General features: G+C 49.9%; 2 protein-coding genes across 3 annotated transcripts in view; one reads left to right on the top strand and one right to left on the bottom strand.

Moving 5' to 3' along the window:
• Positions 1-750: 750 nt before the first annotated feature.
• Positions 751-924, bottom strand: CTXND2 (cortexin domain containing 2). Its single transcript, XM_065419803.1, has one exon. It carries the CDS (start codon positions 922-924, stop codon positions 751-753), a length of 174 nt encoding a protein of 57 aa, XP_065275875.1.
• A 13,281-nt stretch (positions 925-14,205) lies between these two features.
• ARNT (aryl hydrocarbon receptor nuclear translocator) overlaps positions 14,206-15,607 on the top strand; it is a 38,971-nt gene continuing 37,569 nt past the window's right edge. For both annotated transcript variants that reach the window (XM_065419851.1, XM_065419850.1), the window contains exon 1: positions 14,206-14,293. In XM_065419851.1, coding sequence (XP_065275923.1) covers positions 14,272-14,293 — 22 coding nt within the window. In that variant the 5' untranslated portion in view covers positions 14,206-14,271. The remainder of the gene's footprint in view (positions 14,294-15,607) is intronic.

Genomic DNA, 15,607 nt, shown 5'->3' with positions numbered 1-15,607 from the left:
CCCTTCCAGAATCCCTGTTGGAGTCATGGGGGCTACTTGGGCACAAGTCTCTGAGCGGTGCGTAGTTGGGTGCTACATGCCCCTACGCTAGTGGTGGGACCACATGGGGGATAACAGTCTACTACTGCTGCTCCTTCATCTCAAATGGGAGAGGCCTGTGCTGGAGGTCGAGAGAGTTCAGACAGTGAGGACCTCACCAGGGGTGATTACACATGCGCAGAATCACAGGAGAGAAACACCACGCGACCCATGCTAATCGTGCACAGATACCATGGTTATGGGTGTGCAGGAATAACAGAGTGTGATGTTCTGCAGCCACTCGCTTGCCCCTTGTAGAGACAGCTGCCTGGCATAAGCAACCATCTCCTACTCCGTCTTGCTGTCGGGGTCAGCCGGCCCAGATGGCTACTACTGTCTTCTTCAATAAGGTGTCACAGGAATCTACTGTTTCAGACAAAGAAAGTCAAGATTCCTAAATTCAGTTTTTGGTTTGGCCACTGGCTCACTTGACACAAGGGGTTTAGTATATTCACTTACCTCCCAGAGGTTTTATGAAGCTGAATTCATTGCAACGTGCTTGGAGGCCCTCAGATGGAGGGTACCGAGCATTATCATTAGTGTTAGTTTCTGTCAAATGCACAATTTAAACTACGGAATCTTCATTTTCCCTGCAGGGGCAGGGATTACAGGGACGGCAAAGGAGTCAAACTCATAGAATTGATTAGCAATTTCCCTCCCCTTTATTGCCAGTCAATTGATCTGCTCTTCCTCCCACGTGGAGGTGGGGATGGCGCTGTACGGGTCCACGATAAGCTTGGCGCACCTCACGATCATGGCCATCAGGAAGAAGCACATCAAGATGACAAACCCAATGGCAAACCCCTTGTCCACGTCAACGTACGGCTGCACTGTTGGGCTCTCCATAGGGCTCCGCCTTCACACCCTTCTCTGTCCTCTGAGCTCCCGCACGTCCATCACCTGCATGGCAGAATTTGGGATGGAAATCATTATTGTTGATAATAATTTGTATTGTGATACCACCTTGGGGTTCCAATTAAGTCCCCATAGTGCTATGTGTTGAAGACAACACAATGACAGTCCCTGGCCCAAAGAGCTAAGTATGGAATCAGAAGGGCATATTACCTGCCATGGCAGAAAATCCTGGTGTTTTTAGCTCATAGGCTCATAGACTCTAAGGCCAAAAGGGACCATCATGATCATCTAGTCTGACCCCGGCACTTCACAGGCTACGGAATCTCACCGACCCACTCCTGCAATAGGCCCATAACCTCTGGCTGAGTCACCGAAGTCCTCCAAACTCGATTTAGAGAATTCAAGTTACAGAGAATCCACCATTTACTCTAGTTCAAACCAGCAAGTGACCCAGGCCCCACACTGCAGAGGAAGACAAAAAAAGTTCCACGGTCTCTGCCAATCTGACCTGGGGGGAAATTCCTTCCTGACCCCGAATATGGCGATCAATTAGACCCTGAGCATGTGGGTGAGACCCACCAGCCAGACACCTGGGAACGAATTTTCTGTAGTAACTCAGAGTCTTCACCCTCTAATGTCCCATCTCCGGCCGTTGGAGATATTTATTAACAGCCAGCATGGATAGGCCATGTGTCATTGTAGGCAATCTCCTCAGATCACCCCCTCCATAAACTTTTCAGGCTCTTTCCATTGCCCATCAACCCCAGCCTGGAGCAAGCACGTTCCACGTAAGGCATGTGCCACAGCGCATACTGCCTTAGTTATGCACCAAGGAGTGCTCCTAAGAGAGGCCTGACTCTCCCACATTCCCCTAGCCACTGAGCTATAAACTCATTCTCACTCTGCCCAATTCATGTTTATTTCTCTATATCTACAAAGTGGACCAGCTTCAAGAGGAGAGATGGAGAAAGGCCGATCCTGAAAAACCCCTTAGCCCACTGGGTAGGGCGCTCATCTCAGGGGGCAGAGACCTACGCTCAAGTCCCTTCTCTGGTGCAGGCTTTGGCCGTCTAACCACTGAGCTATGGAGTGACAGCTCCTCCTGTTGTGTTTTTGTGGGGGGCCTGCTCTGGTAGACATGCTCTATAGTGGCCTCGGAGCATGCCTGTGCTCCCATTCCCCATAGAATCATAGAATATCAGGGTTGGAAGGGACCTCAGGAGGTCATCTAGTCCAACCCCCTGCTCAAAGCAGGCCCAATCCCTAGACAGATTTTTGCCCCAGATCCCTAAATGGCCCCCTCAACTCACAACCCTGGGTTTAGCAGGCCAATGCTCAAACCACTGAGCTATCCCCCCGTGCACTGAGTATAATAGCACCTCCCAGGGGGGTTGTGAAGATATAGACATTAAAGAGGGCGAGGTGCTCGACCCAACGTGATGCATGGAAATACCTTTGATAGGTGACCTGATGCACCATCCAAATGATGGTGAATTTCAGTTTATAAAATAACTTGTTTACGTCCTGCTGTCCATTTAGTTCCAGGGGAAAATGACACTGAAAATACCAGGCTGAAATCTTAGCACATGCCCATGCGATGTCTGGTGGGGGGGAGGGGTGTTTCCCGCGTGATTTCACTACTGGTGTATTTTCACTGTTTCAGGTGTGTAGTCACGTTGCTTAGCGCACCCCTGGAAGCTCAAATGCTACAGTGGTGAGCATGATGTAAGAATCTGTATAGAACAGAACTGGTGAAAGGTGCTGGATGGACTGGCTCAATGACTCTGGAGTCCTGTGTTTATCCAGAGACCATGGGCAGCAGCAGGGTAAGCATCCCTAATTCCCCCTCCCCTGAAGCCTCTCTCCCTATTCTGGAAGGACTACGATCGAGAGGGTCGCTCAGACGCTGGAGCCTGCTCAGTCCTTGTCATCTTGAGCACCTCACAATGTTTACTATATTTATCCTCACGACATAAGTGAGCAGTGGGGCTATTAACCACCTTTTGCAGTTGAGTTGCAGAGAGACTAAGTGACTGGCCCAAGGTCACACAGGGATTCTGTAGCAGGGAAAGGACTTGAACTGAGGTTCCATGAGGCTCCAAACTCTTAGACCCTCACTAGCATTCATATGTCTGAGGGGAGCAGATATCGCCTGCTGGGGTGCCGGTTGTGCAGTGTGGACACCTGTCACTCTGGTGATATACCGAGACCCACCCACCTCATTTCGCGTATGCCACCAAACCTGTGGAGTTAAAATGAGTTGCAATTCCCTGGTGGGCCAGGAGGTGGCACAGAAAGAAACTGAAGCTGTTCGGTAAAGAGACTGTTAGAGCAAAATCTGACATGGCTGTTAAAGTGTCACAGAGGAAACCTGTGGAACTGAACCCAGCTCTCCCAAGTCATCAGCACCCTGACCACTGGGCCACCCTCCCTCTCCTTATGCCTCCTCATGACCGCCCCTTGGCCTGCCCGTAATTAGCCATTTTCTTGCGAGCAGCGCGAAATCAGTGGGTCTTGAGAGATCGGAGGCAAGCGAGTGGCTTTATGGATCAGCTCGAGGAGGGTGTTGCCAGCATAATGCGCAGCGGGGGAGGTGGTGGTGATAAGAGAGCGGTGGGAGAAGCAGATGATTGAGGGATCAAGGTGAGCACAGTCAGGGTTAGTGATGTCCCCATTCAACCGCCCATTCTCGTTGCTCCCCTGAAGTGTATCTGATCCACGGGAGAGGGAGAGACACAGTGGCATGAAGGAGAGAGTTAAAGGAGTGTAACAGATTAACCATCTCCTATGCTGATGTTTCGATGTATTGGGCCTGATTCTCAGTTACTCCATTCCCGCCTTTGGGGCAGGAGCACGTGGGAGGTTGGGTGTTAAGGTGCCTTTAAGACATTGAATCATAGACTCACAGGACTGGGAGGGACCTCCAGAGGTCATCTAGTCCAGTCCCCTGCACTCCTGGCAGGACTAAGAATTATCTGAACCATCCCTGACAGGGGTTTGTCTAACCTGCTCTTAAAAAACCTCCAATGACGGAGATTCCACCACCTCCCTAGGCAATTTATTCCAGTGCTTAACCACCCTGTCAGGGAGTTTTTCCTAATGTCCAACCTAAACTGCTCTTGCTGCAATTTAAGCCCATTGCTTCTTGTCCTGTCCTCAGAGATTAAGGAGAACAATTTTTCCTCCCTCCTCCTTGTAACAACCTTTTATGTACTTGAAAACTGTTCTCATGTCCCCTCTCAGTCTTCTCTTCTCCAGACCAAACAAACCCAATTTTTTCAATTTTCCCTCATAGGTCATGTTGTCTAGACCTTTAATTACTTTTCTGGCTCGTCTCTGGACTTTCTCCAATTTGTCCACATCTTTCCTGAAATGTGGTGCCCAGAACTGGACACAGTACTCCAGCTGAGGCCTAATCAGTGCAGAGTAGAACGGAAGAATTACTTCTCCTGCTTTGCTTACGACACTCCTGCTAATACATCCCCGAATTGCACTCAACTTATTCTGGGCCCTGCCCAGTCCTGATGTAAGTCGGAGCAGTCCTACAGCTGCTCTAACTTACACTCCACTACCCTGGGAAGCAGAGCTTAGCCACAGTGCGTTGACCTCTGGCTTTGCCACAATTCACTCCCTTCACCGGAGGCTAGTGCAGGACCCTTGTGCTGACTCCACACCAGCTGGGGAGGCCCTGTGTTGGGCAAGGATTCTCAGGGGGACTGTTTTCACCCTCTTTTAGGCTTTGTTATGTTGCTAATGCGGCATATACAGCAGAAAGATTTTGACAGTGGAAATTCTGACGCCCTCAATTGCAGCAGTGCACGGCGTAAAACAGTCACAGTGTTGGAAGAAGATCTGCGACGCCTCCTTGTTTTTCGTCCAAACAGACACGCCTCCAGGCGCTTTGGATGGCAAAGATTCGGAATTTCCCTGTTTTTTCGCCCCCTTCTGTTTAGCCATCTTCATTTCATTGGCTCCCATTAGTAACACGCCTAGCGAGGACATGTCAGATGATGGGCGGGACAGTAGGTCACGGGTCAGCTGTGGTTATGCTGCATTCAGATCCTCGTTGTGATTTCCAATGTCCATGCTGCAGCAGGCTGTGTGTTTTTCTGGTGGTGCCTTTCCACCTCTCCAGCGCCAGTGTAAAGAGTTTGCTCAGCTCCTAATTGTGAAAAAATCAAAATCTTTCTCTTTCCAGCAAAACCAAGAAACAGAACAGTGAGCCGCAGCTGCTCCTTTGCTAAGGAAATTTGGACTCGGTTGGTAAACAGCCTCCCGCCCCCCCCCCCCCCCCAGCTAAGAAAACAACAGCTCAGCCAGGCTATCAGGGTGCTGACTGATTTGTAACATCAGGGCTGCTTTTGACCTTTGCAACTCACAAGTTGCAGATCTTGATTTGAATTACTATAGCAACCCAGACACATAGGGAGAGACAGTTCCTGTCCCAAAGAGCTCACAGTCTGAAACTAGGGGCAGGAGGGAAAATAAAGGCCCAGATCCTCAAAGGGACTTACATGCCGAACTCCCATTGAAATCAGTGGGAGTCAGGCACTTAAATACCTTTGCGGATCTGGGTTCAAGCGGCTTACCCAAGGTCACAGGAGAGGCATAGCTAAGATTAGAGACACCCCCCCCCCCTTTTTTTTTTCCAATGCCAAGACCAGAGCCTTAGCAATCAGATCTCCCGGGAGTGGTTATGGGGCATCCAGGCCAATTTAGGAGGAGAAAAATGTTTGTCACGAGACAATGAGATAAATGAGGATTTCATTGGAAAGATTTATTTCCATCGATTCAAAGCCCTATTCGCTCCGAGATGCCTGAGACTGTGAGGACTCATGTCCCTGCCATGCCTAGCGAATTTAATTTCGATCGCTTTGCTTCGGGTTGATTCATCTTGTTTTCATGCTGTAATGCAGTTACATGTGCAGGCGGGGTGGGATTTTCCAAAGCTGTCGGGGTTGGCTGCTCTCTCTGCTCCTAAATAGGGTTGCCAGCCCCCCAGGATTGGCCTGGAGTCTCCTGGAATCAGCATCAATCTCCTGGTGACTATTGAAAGCAATCCAGGAGATTTTAATAGGATATTTTAACAGGGCTGCCCAGAGGATTCAGGGGGCCTGGGGCAAAGCGGAGGAGCTGCAGTGCTTGTACTCACCCGGCGGCGGTCCAGGTCTTCGGCGGCATTTCGGCGGCGGGGGGCCCTTCAGTCACTCCGCGTCTTTGAAATGCCGCCGCCGAAATGCTGCCGAAGACCCGGAGCGACTGAAGGGCCCCCCGCTGCCGAAATGCCGCCGAAGACCCGGACCGCTGCCGGGTCAGGGCTCGCGGGCCCCCGTGGGGCCCGGGGCAAATTGCCCTACTTGCCCCCCCCTCTGGGCGGCCCTGTATTTTAAGAACAGGACATTACATCATGTTGGGGGGAAACATCTGGAATAGCTTCAGTCAGAGTTGGCAACCCTACTCCTAAAGCACCCGACATTGGTCTTAACTCTGCTCCTTCGTCTTTAATGGGAACAGCATTAGGACAATACTGAGGGTATGTCTACACTACAGCGGCACAACTGTGCCACTCTAGCACTGTAGTGTAGATGCTTCTTACATTGCCGAAAGGGGTTTTTCCATTAATGGAGGTAATCCACCTCTCTGAGAGGTAGTAGTCTTCTGTTGACCTAGGTGCATCTACAGTGGGGGTTAGTTCAACCTAACTACATTGCACAGGGAAATTTTTCACAGCCCAGTGATGTACCTAGGTTGACCTAAATCAGGGATTGGCAACCTTTGGCACGCGGCTCGCCAGGGTAAGCACCCTGGTGGTCCGGGCCAGTTTGTTTACCTGCCGCATCCGCAGGTTCGGCCGATCGTGGCTCCCACTGGCTGCAGTTCGCCGCTCCAGGCCAATGGGGGCGGCAGGAAGCGGCGGCCAGCACATCACTTGGCCCACACCACTTCCCGCAGCCCCCATTGGCCTGGGATGGCGAACCACGGCCAGCGGGAGCCGCGATCGGCCGAACCTGCGGACGCGGCAGGTAAACAAACCGGCCCAGCCCACCAGGGGACTTACCCTGGCGAGCTGCGTGCCAAAGGTTGCCGATCCCTGACCTAAGTTTTAGATGTAGACCAGGCCTGAGTGCTTTCAACAACATGGCCTGTAGTTTTTTGAATGCCCTCTCGTGGCAGGTCTCGTTACAGTGGTTCTCAGTACAAGAAAGGCCTTGTAGATACTATTATTCAGAATGCCTAGCAGGAAGTTGGATGAGTCTGTAGTTGGAGAATGGAAAGTAGAGCATAGCAGAGTGTTAACAGCAAGCTTTAAAGCTGTGTCTTTCCTTATTTAAAAACATCCTAATGTGACTGCATGCACGCAGCACACCTGCTCAAGGCGCACATGCAAGCAATGGACGGACTTTGCTTTTATGCCCGGCATTTTGTAGCTAAAGATGATTGAGTCTTAATTATAGATTCTTTCTACATCCTTCAATTATTCGTATAACTGGCTTATTAAATCCAAACAAATTCAAATGAGGAATAAGGCGCAAAATTGATTAACCACTGGGACAAACTCCCAAGGGAAGTGGTGGATTCTCCGTCTTTTAATGTTTTCAGGTCAAGTCTGGATGCTTTTCGGAAAGAGATTTTTAGCCAAACACAAGTTATTGCTTTCAGTACAGAAGTTCTCTGGCTGTTCTACAAGGGGTCAGACTAGATGATCTAATGGTTCCTTCTGCCTTTAAAGTCTATTCATCTTTTATGTAGGTACAAGTGCTCTGCTAGAATACACATATATTATTAGTTTCATACACTTTACTGCCTAATGCATTCATGATAACGATTGTGCATTTCTGTGATACCAGAGTATGTGATTTAACAAGAACATGGCGTGAGTCATCTCAGTCTGGCAGCAGCTATGCAAATATAAGAGGTTAATTAAAAAAAAAAAAGCCACTTTCCATACCAGAATGATTTTTAACAATTCATTATAGAGCTCTCCCTCCACAAAACAGACTGTAAACATTCATTGCACAATCTTAGCTCTCGTCTACACTGGAAAGGGTTTGCCAATGTAGCCAAACTAGTAGAGCTAAACCATCAAACTCTCTTATGAGGAGACAGTTTATACAGGTAACAGAGTTTGTTTGCTGCTATCTCTTCTAGTTCCCTAAACAAAATAAGCTGAGCTGCCAAAAGTGCTTTTTTGACAGAAAAACTAGGGGTTTTGCCAGTACAGCTGTGTCATTTGCGCTTTGATTTTTTTCACACTCCTGACAAAGCTCTGTCGGAAAACTTGTAAGTGTAGACCAGGCCTCAGTAATTTTGGCTGCTGATTAAATGTGTTGCTATGAGGCTTTGTGTATTAATTTTCTGCACTGAACAGCCAGTTCTTTTAGAGATTGTCACACTGTAGGCCCCCAAATTTAGGTTGAATACATAGGTGCTGGAAGTAGGGGTGCAGGGGGTGCTGCAGCACCCCCTGACTTGAAGTGGTTTCCATTATATACAGGGTTTACAGTTTGGTTGAATGGCTCTCAGCACCCCCACTATAAAATTGTTCCAGCACCGCTGGTTGAATAAGAAAAAGAATAGCCCTCATTTTGTTTTAAATTCTATTCTGAACACAGAAGTTCTATCTTCTGTTTATTAAACAATTTGGTGAAAACACACAGTCATCAAAATCGTCTCCTTTAGTGCTGGAAACAGAAATGCAGCAACTTCTGGCCAGCCAGAAAGTGAAACTGACTAGAAACAGAAAGTGAAACTAAGCCGCCTCCTTCCATTGTCCAAATGTGCAAAGAAAGTGTAAACAAACAGCATTGATGGTGAAAAGTCAATAGGATTTGAAAAATTCATAACCATCCATATGTCATTTGCAAGAGAGATGGCTGAGTATGGGGCTAGACAGCTAGATTTCATCACATGCACTATATATCATTTGAGCACAATTATAGACACACAAGAAATACCATGTAAAGAAATAGAATCCACAGAAAGTTACACACTGTATAAAGATTTTGCTAAGTGTAATATAACATTGGCGACCCATTACCTTCACACATGTCTGGATTTTATTGACCTCTGGACATTCCTTACCTACCCCAAAGGATCTTTCAACAGCTCCCATCCTCTGCCCCATGGTGCGACGTTTTCATTACCCTAGGCAGTCTAGCTGGGGCTGTGACTCGCTTGCTCTCCCTGACTCCTTGCTGTGTTTGCTGCTACAGAAGCTTCATAAATACTTCAGAAATGTGACAGCATCGAGTTTCAGGCACTCCCAGTAATGAGAGCAAAATGATCCCTCACAGATGAAATTATAGCCCAGGTCATCAAGAAAATATTTCCACAATTGTCTTTCAACAGCGTGATGAAAACTGTGCTGAGCACAGAGCGCATGGCTCAGCGGGAGAGGCAACCTTTCAAACCAGATTCTCACCAGCCGATGCGTGTCTTAACAGATTGGTCAGTAAGAGGTGCTATCATATTATATCCCCCACCAAGGACCTGACCCTTGGTTCTAAACACAGCCATGTTTACTTCCACTGTGCCTGGGAATAACAATTTGCTGGGTTGGGCTTTAAGGCCTGGATCCTGGGAGGTGCTGAGAGCCCTCCACTCCCACTGATCTCAACGGGAGCTGAGGGTGCTCACTGCCTTGCAGGATCGGGCCCTGGGTGTGTGTGTTTTTGCACCACTTGCTCAGTTGAATCGAAGGTGGTTTAGCACAAGGCCTACACATCACTTAAGTCTCACTTAGGCCATCAAAACAAGACTTAAGTGGTACCTGAGTCCTGGGCTTGCCTTCCGCATGGGGCATATTTCACCCTTAGGCCCTAATCATGCAGCCACTTACGTACATGCTTCATTTTAAGTTAGCAATCTCAGATGGGCTAGTCACCCTGGTACAAGCCCGTGCCGCCATGCCTTGACTACTATTGTTACCCGTGCATTAGAGAAAAAATATTTTAAAACAATAAAACAATTACTCGCATATTTACTCTCATCTAATTCAGAACTGATAAAAGGAGATACTTTTTTCACACCTGTGATTAGACTGTGGAACTCATTGCCACAGGAAGTCATCGGGGCTAAAACCTTCACAGGATTCAACAAGGGATTGGACATTTATATGGATAACAAGAACAGCCAGGGTTAGAAATTTATGCTGACACATTTTGGAGGAGATATTACACTTCATGCTTCATGGCTTAAGAATGTGGTCTACTGAAAACGATGTTAAAATTACAAGCTATCACTAACTCATAAGGGGTTTCCTGGGTTTGGTGATATGCTAAGGGACTCTGTAGAGAAGCGGGAGATCTGAGTCTGTCTGCAACCAGGTAGCTTCCTTAGAGTAAGACGGGTTGAGTTGTCGCTCTTGGTTTTTTGGGTCCTTGTGTGTTATCATTCTGAAATCTAAGATGTAAAGAATATTACGTTGCGACCTTCCAGCAAGAGATCTTCTTTATGTGTTTCTTTAACTTCTGTGTGCATATGCCATGAACATAACAAAGACAATCTCGAGCCAGTGCCACTAGGGATTAGGAAATTTCTTGCACCTTTCCCTGAAGCAGCTGGTTCTGGCCACTGTCAGAGACAGGATACTGGGCTAGATGAATCTGGGGTCAGATCTAGTCTAGTATATAGTGTTTCATTTCCCCCTTTGCCATGCGGTAACTTTATCAAAGTGGAGGAAGTCTGAACAAGTTACAGAGTGAAAAAAAAAGCGGGGGTGGGAAGTGTATGGGAAAAACCCTAGACATCCATCATTCTGTGGCACAGTGTAGCTAAAAAGGAAAAAGGGGGGGAAAACAAAAATTCCCAATTTTGAACACTTTTTGAAAACTGAAATGAAATTTGCCATCAAAAATGCCCTTTTCCAGTGGAAAAAAATCATTTTTGAATAAATCAATTTTTCAATGTTTTGTGGTTTTTTTGGTCAAAACATGTTGACCATTTCTAATTTATCGGGGGGAAAATGGGGTCATGGTGCTTATGAGAATAAGAATGGCAGCTGGAGTGACAACAGCTAGGATGAAAATGACAAGGCAGCCTCATGCTCCAGGCCATAATTTGATCTCCAGCTGAGCTGCCAGGAAGAAATGCCCTTCATTCCACACACCCCAGTCATGGGACATCATTTTTAATGTTCGGCACCATGGAAAAGGCAGATTTAGCACCACCTTCGGAACAGGCTCCCATGAGCCTCCTCCTTCCTGATCCAGATGCAAAAAGGATTTAGGGGCCGAACGCTGAGAAGCACCTTTGTTGAGAGCACTGAGACCCTTCCCAGAGAGGATCAGAACCCTTGCAAGGCCAAGCCATATCTAGCCAAGGCCATTTTGATCACATCCATTTGGGAGAAGTGTCCAGTGTAATCCAGAGTCAAGCCAGGTCCCCAACGAGGGAATCCGATTATATGAACTCTGCTAGATAAGCGGATTACATACACCTTACCGGTTAAGCAGAAGCAAAGGTCATTTTATCCACAGGGGCAAACACCCTCTTGAGTGGCAGGGAAATTGTCACTTGCTTCTCAGAAGCATTCAGAGCATGGGCAAGACCAGCTCCAGGGGAGCTGAGCTCACTGTTCATTCTGCTGGCATGGACGGAACAAGAACAACTCCCCAGCCTTCTCTGCTCTGACTTGCCGTGTTTCATCGAGCGCCATTCAGAGAGCAGAGAAAAGCGGCAGCAAGAAAATCTCAGGATTATTCGGAAGCACTTGGAGGCCCCACCCAAGATCGGAGCTCCCTTGTGTCACGCACGGCACAGCCTCATGGTGAGAGGCGAGACAGGGCCTGCCCCAAAGAGCTTACAGCCTGAATGGACAAAGGAGGGGAGGGGAACCAGAAGTGCTTTGCTTAAGGTCACACAGCAGAGCTGGGATTAGAATCCAGGCCTCCCAAACTGGTCCTCTAACCACTGGACCACAACACAGCAGATTAAACAGCCACAGCCGATGCTGATGCCCTATGTAGGAATTGCCACATCAGATCAGACCAATTGCCCACCTCAGCCTGTGTCCTACCTCCAACGATGGCCAGTACCAGCTGCTTCACAGGAAGGTGCAAGAATTCTCCTATAATGGACAATTACTGGGCCTAATTCAGCACCCATTGATGTCCATGTAAAGACTCCCATTGACCTGAATGGGCACTGGGTCTGGCCCAGAGAGACTGAGCCCTAAATATCTTGGTCCCGGTCCTGCATCCCTTGAAGTCAACGGGGGTTTTGGCGTGGACATTATGGGAGCAGGGCTGACTCCATTATGCAGAGAGGTAAGGACACCACACCAGAACAGATGATAGGTCCGTCTGATCTGATGATATGACAATACCCGATGTTTTGGAGGAAGGCAAACAAAACCTGAATGAGGCACCTAACCAACTGGGCAAGTCTTTACTTTGGTGAGAGGGATATTTTCATGGCCATGACTGGAAATCAGCATGGGCCGACTTGTCACCTTGAGAGCACCTAGAAAGGACCCACTGTGCTTGGATCTCCCCTCTTCTCTGGGGAAGGGAGGTTGGCCACCTGCAAGGCACTCTCCCACTGTTCCTGGATCCCACACAGCCTCTGCACATGGGAAGTGTTGGAGGGAAGGTGGAGAAAGGCGGAGACAGGGTGAGGGGGAGCTGATGCTTCAGTGCCCCAGGCTACTGGCAGTATATCTGCGAAAAAGTAAATGCCCCCTGAATGAGGTACCAGGGAATTGGTGTATGCAGGAAGTCTTGAAGCCATGCTGTCTGTGAGCTGGAAAGATCATAAGCCCTGGAGCTGATTCACTGCATAGACAGGTCTGGCCTTCTGGGATTTGCAGGTTTGTGGGTCTGAATGCATATGTCCGGGGGCGTGTGTTTTTGCACATCACTGCAAAGAACTGTGCTTGCTGCAAGTGTCTCATCCCTCTTGCACTTGCCTCCTTTTGTGTCTCAAAGATTTTAATCTTCCGGAGGAGATGAACACCTGCTTAAGGACTTTTCAGGATCAGGCCAGAGTGCCGAGCACTTTGCAGGGTTGAGGCCCGAGCCCATACAGTGCTTTGGGAGTGCAGAAGACTGCAGAAATGGAAGGTTAATTTTTTTTGTAGTAACCGAAGGCGGAGTTAAAAATAACCTCACGCACAAAAGCCCAGGGGGAGCCAGTTTCCCCTCCTCCCCCTGCCCCAGGCTCACATAATTTATGTTAATGATTTATAGGGAGCTTATTGCCAAGGCAGCTAAGGGTTTATTTACAAAATTAAAAACACCCCTCCATCACAGAAGATCTCCCCACTCCACCCCCATGCTGCCTCACTCAAAAACATCATTGCCGCAGCTGCCACCAGCAATATTAGCGGCCTCGCTGTCAGGGGAAAAACCTGACAGAAGAATGAAGACAAATCCCTCCGAAACTAAACCAAATAAATGTGCCTGGGCTGGGCAGACAACAAACTCAGGTGCCAGCAGCCTCGCCAAGGGCTGAGAGTTCCCATGCTGGAGCCCTCCACTGAGAGCAGCCTGCTACCACTGCCGGGGTGGGTGCAAAGGTTGTCACATGAATCCTTGCCTGGGATAGCCCAGTCCCTAGTTGGGGTGTGTGTGCGTGCACGCACTGAGCCCCACATTGTAGGAAGAGAGGAGGGGAAGTGCATGAAGGGGGGGGAAGGAAGGGCTCAGCCCCAGGTGGGGGGGAAGCACATGATGGGGGGGGGGAAGGGCTCAGCCCCAGGTGGGGGAGAAGCACATGATGGGGGGGGGGAAGGGCCCATCCCAGGTGGGGGAGAAGCACATGATGGGGGGGGGGAGGGCTCAGCCCCAGGTTGGGGAGAAGCACATGATGGGGGGGGAAGGGCTCAGCCCCAGGTGGGGGGGAAGCACATGATGGGGGGGAAGGGCTCACTCCAGGTGGGGGAGAAGCACATGGTCCACAGGTGGGGGGGGGTGAAGAGCTCAGCCCCGGGTGGAAGGGGGGGGCGAGCTCAGCCAGGCTCCTGGCCCTTTAAACCCTGCCTTACGCCATCCCAGTGACGTCACCCAACTACACACCCTCATAACAAACTCGCCCTTTAAATCTTTCCCAGCAGAACAACCCCCTCTTTGGCCACGCCCCTCTCTGACCACGCCCCCGTAGGCGGGAGGGGGTGGGGGGCGGAGCGTGCGGAGACAGCCTAACTGATGTTCCAGGTGGCCCCGCCCCTTTCCCCTCCGTGCCCAATGAGGAAGGGTCAGGGCGCGGCTCCCGCCTCCGCTCCCCCGATGCTGAGCGGACAGGTTCGGTTGCGCCGCAACGGGGAGGGTTTTCCTGCGCTGCCATCTTGGAAGTGGCGGTGGGACTGAGCGAGCGAGCTGGGGGGGCGGTCCCGGGACCATGGCAGCCGCCGCCAACCCGGGTGAGCGCAGGGCCCGCCCGCGCGTGGCAAGGGGGCCGGGGACCCTCAGGGGGCCGGGGACGGCGTTAAGGGGGAAGGGGATGGATGTGAGATGGGCCTGGCGGAGGGGGGGGTGGCTGATGAGGGATCTAGTGGACAAGGCTTGGGGGAGGGGTGGAAGGGAAGCTGGGGGGGGGAAAGGGGTGACCTGGAAGGGGAGGGGAGGCGAGGCTGGGGGAGGGGTGACTTGAAGGAGGGGAGGCTGGGGGGGAGGGGTCACCTGGGGGGGAGACTGGGGGCGGGGTGGAAGGGGGGAGCTGGGGGAGGAATGGAAGGGAAGCTGGGGGGAAGGGGTGACCTGGAGGGGGAGTGGAGGCTGTGGGGGAGGGGTGACCTGGGGGGGGAGCTGGGCGAAGGGGTGACCTGGAGGGGAGACTGGGGGCGGGGTGGAAGGGGGGAGCTGGGGGAGGAATGGAAGGGAAGCTGGGGGGAAGGGGTGACCTGGAGGGGAGGGGTGGGCTGGAGGGGGGAGGGTGGGTGCCAGGGATGTATGGTCTGAACTCAAGGTGGTGGAGGTTAGAAACTCTAGGCCTCAGAGTTGGGGTTGGAGTGGGTCCCCCTCATATTTAAGCTTGGGGGGGAAGGCTTAGCTGGGGCCTTTAACGGGGAATACATGAGGTGGGGCTGAACTACCCCCCCCCATGAATCCTCCCCTATTTTTTTCCTTCTGCACTTCAGTTTTGTGCACCTTGTTGGGTTGTGTTGCTGGCTAGCGTGTATCTACTTATACCCCGCTTCCCTTCAAGGTCCACATGTGCATACACTCCAGACTGTATGCTTAGCGCCTATGTCTCTCTTTCCCAACCTCTGTAAAATCATTCCTGGTTGCCATGCTGTAGGTGCACTCCAGAGAATTCTTATTTTTGTGATTTTTTTTTTTTTAATGGCTAGTATTGGGGTGTTATTTCCAGATCTTTTATGTTGTATGTTGACTTGTTTTTGCCTTAGCAACAGTTGATTTTGTTTCTTGCTAATTGCTCAAAATGTAAGGACTTCGCACATTGTAATTCATAGCAATAAAAACAATATCCCGTTTCATCATTTCTAAACCGATTGTCAGGCAAAACTGACAGCACACAAGGGCATGAGTGGAGTGTGTAGTCTGCTTCTAACTTTCTCTCTTTGTGAACTCTGATTTACAACAGGCACTCTTTTTGTCTGAGTGTAGGGGGAAATCTGGTACTTCTGATGCTTGCTGATTTAAAATTGAATCTTTCCCACCTCGTAGATTTCTGGCTAAATTCTTATCTCCTTTGTATTGGTGTATATCTGGTA

This window comes from Emys orbicularis, chromosome 20 (assembly GCF_028017835.1).
Source record: "Emys orbicularis isolate rEmyOrb1 chromosome 20, rEmyOrb1.hap1, whole genome shotgun sequence".
NCBI lineage: Eukaryota > Metazoa > Chordata > Testudines > Emydidae > Emys > Emys orbicularis.
Note: the sequence above shows the minus strand (reverse complement) of the source record. Positions and strands in the feature narration are given on the sequence as shown.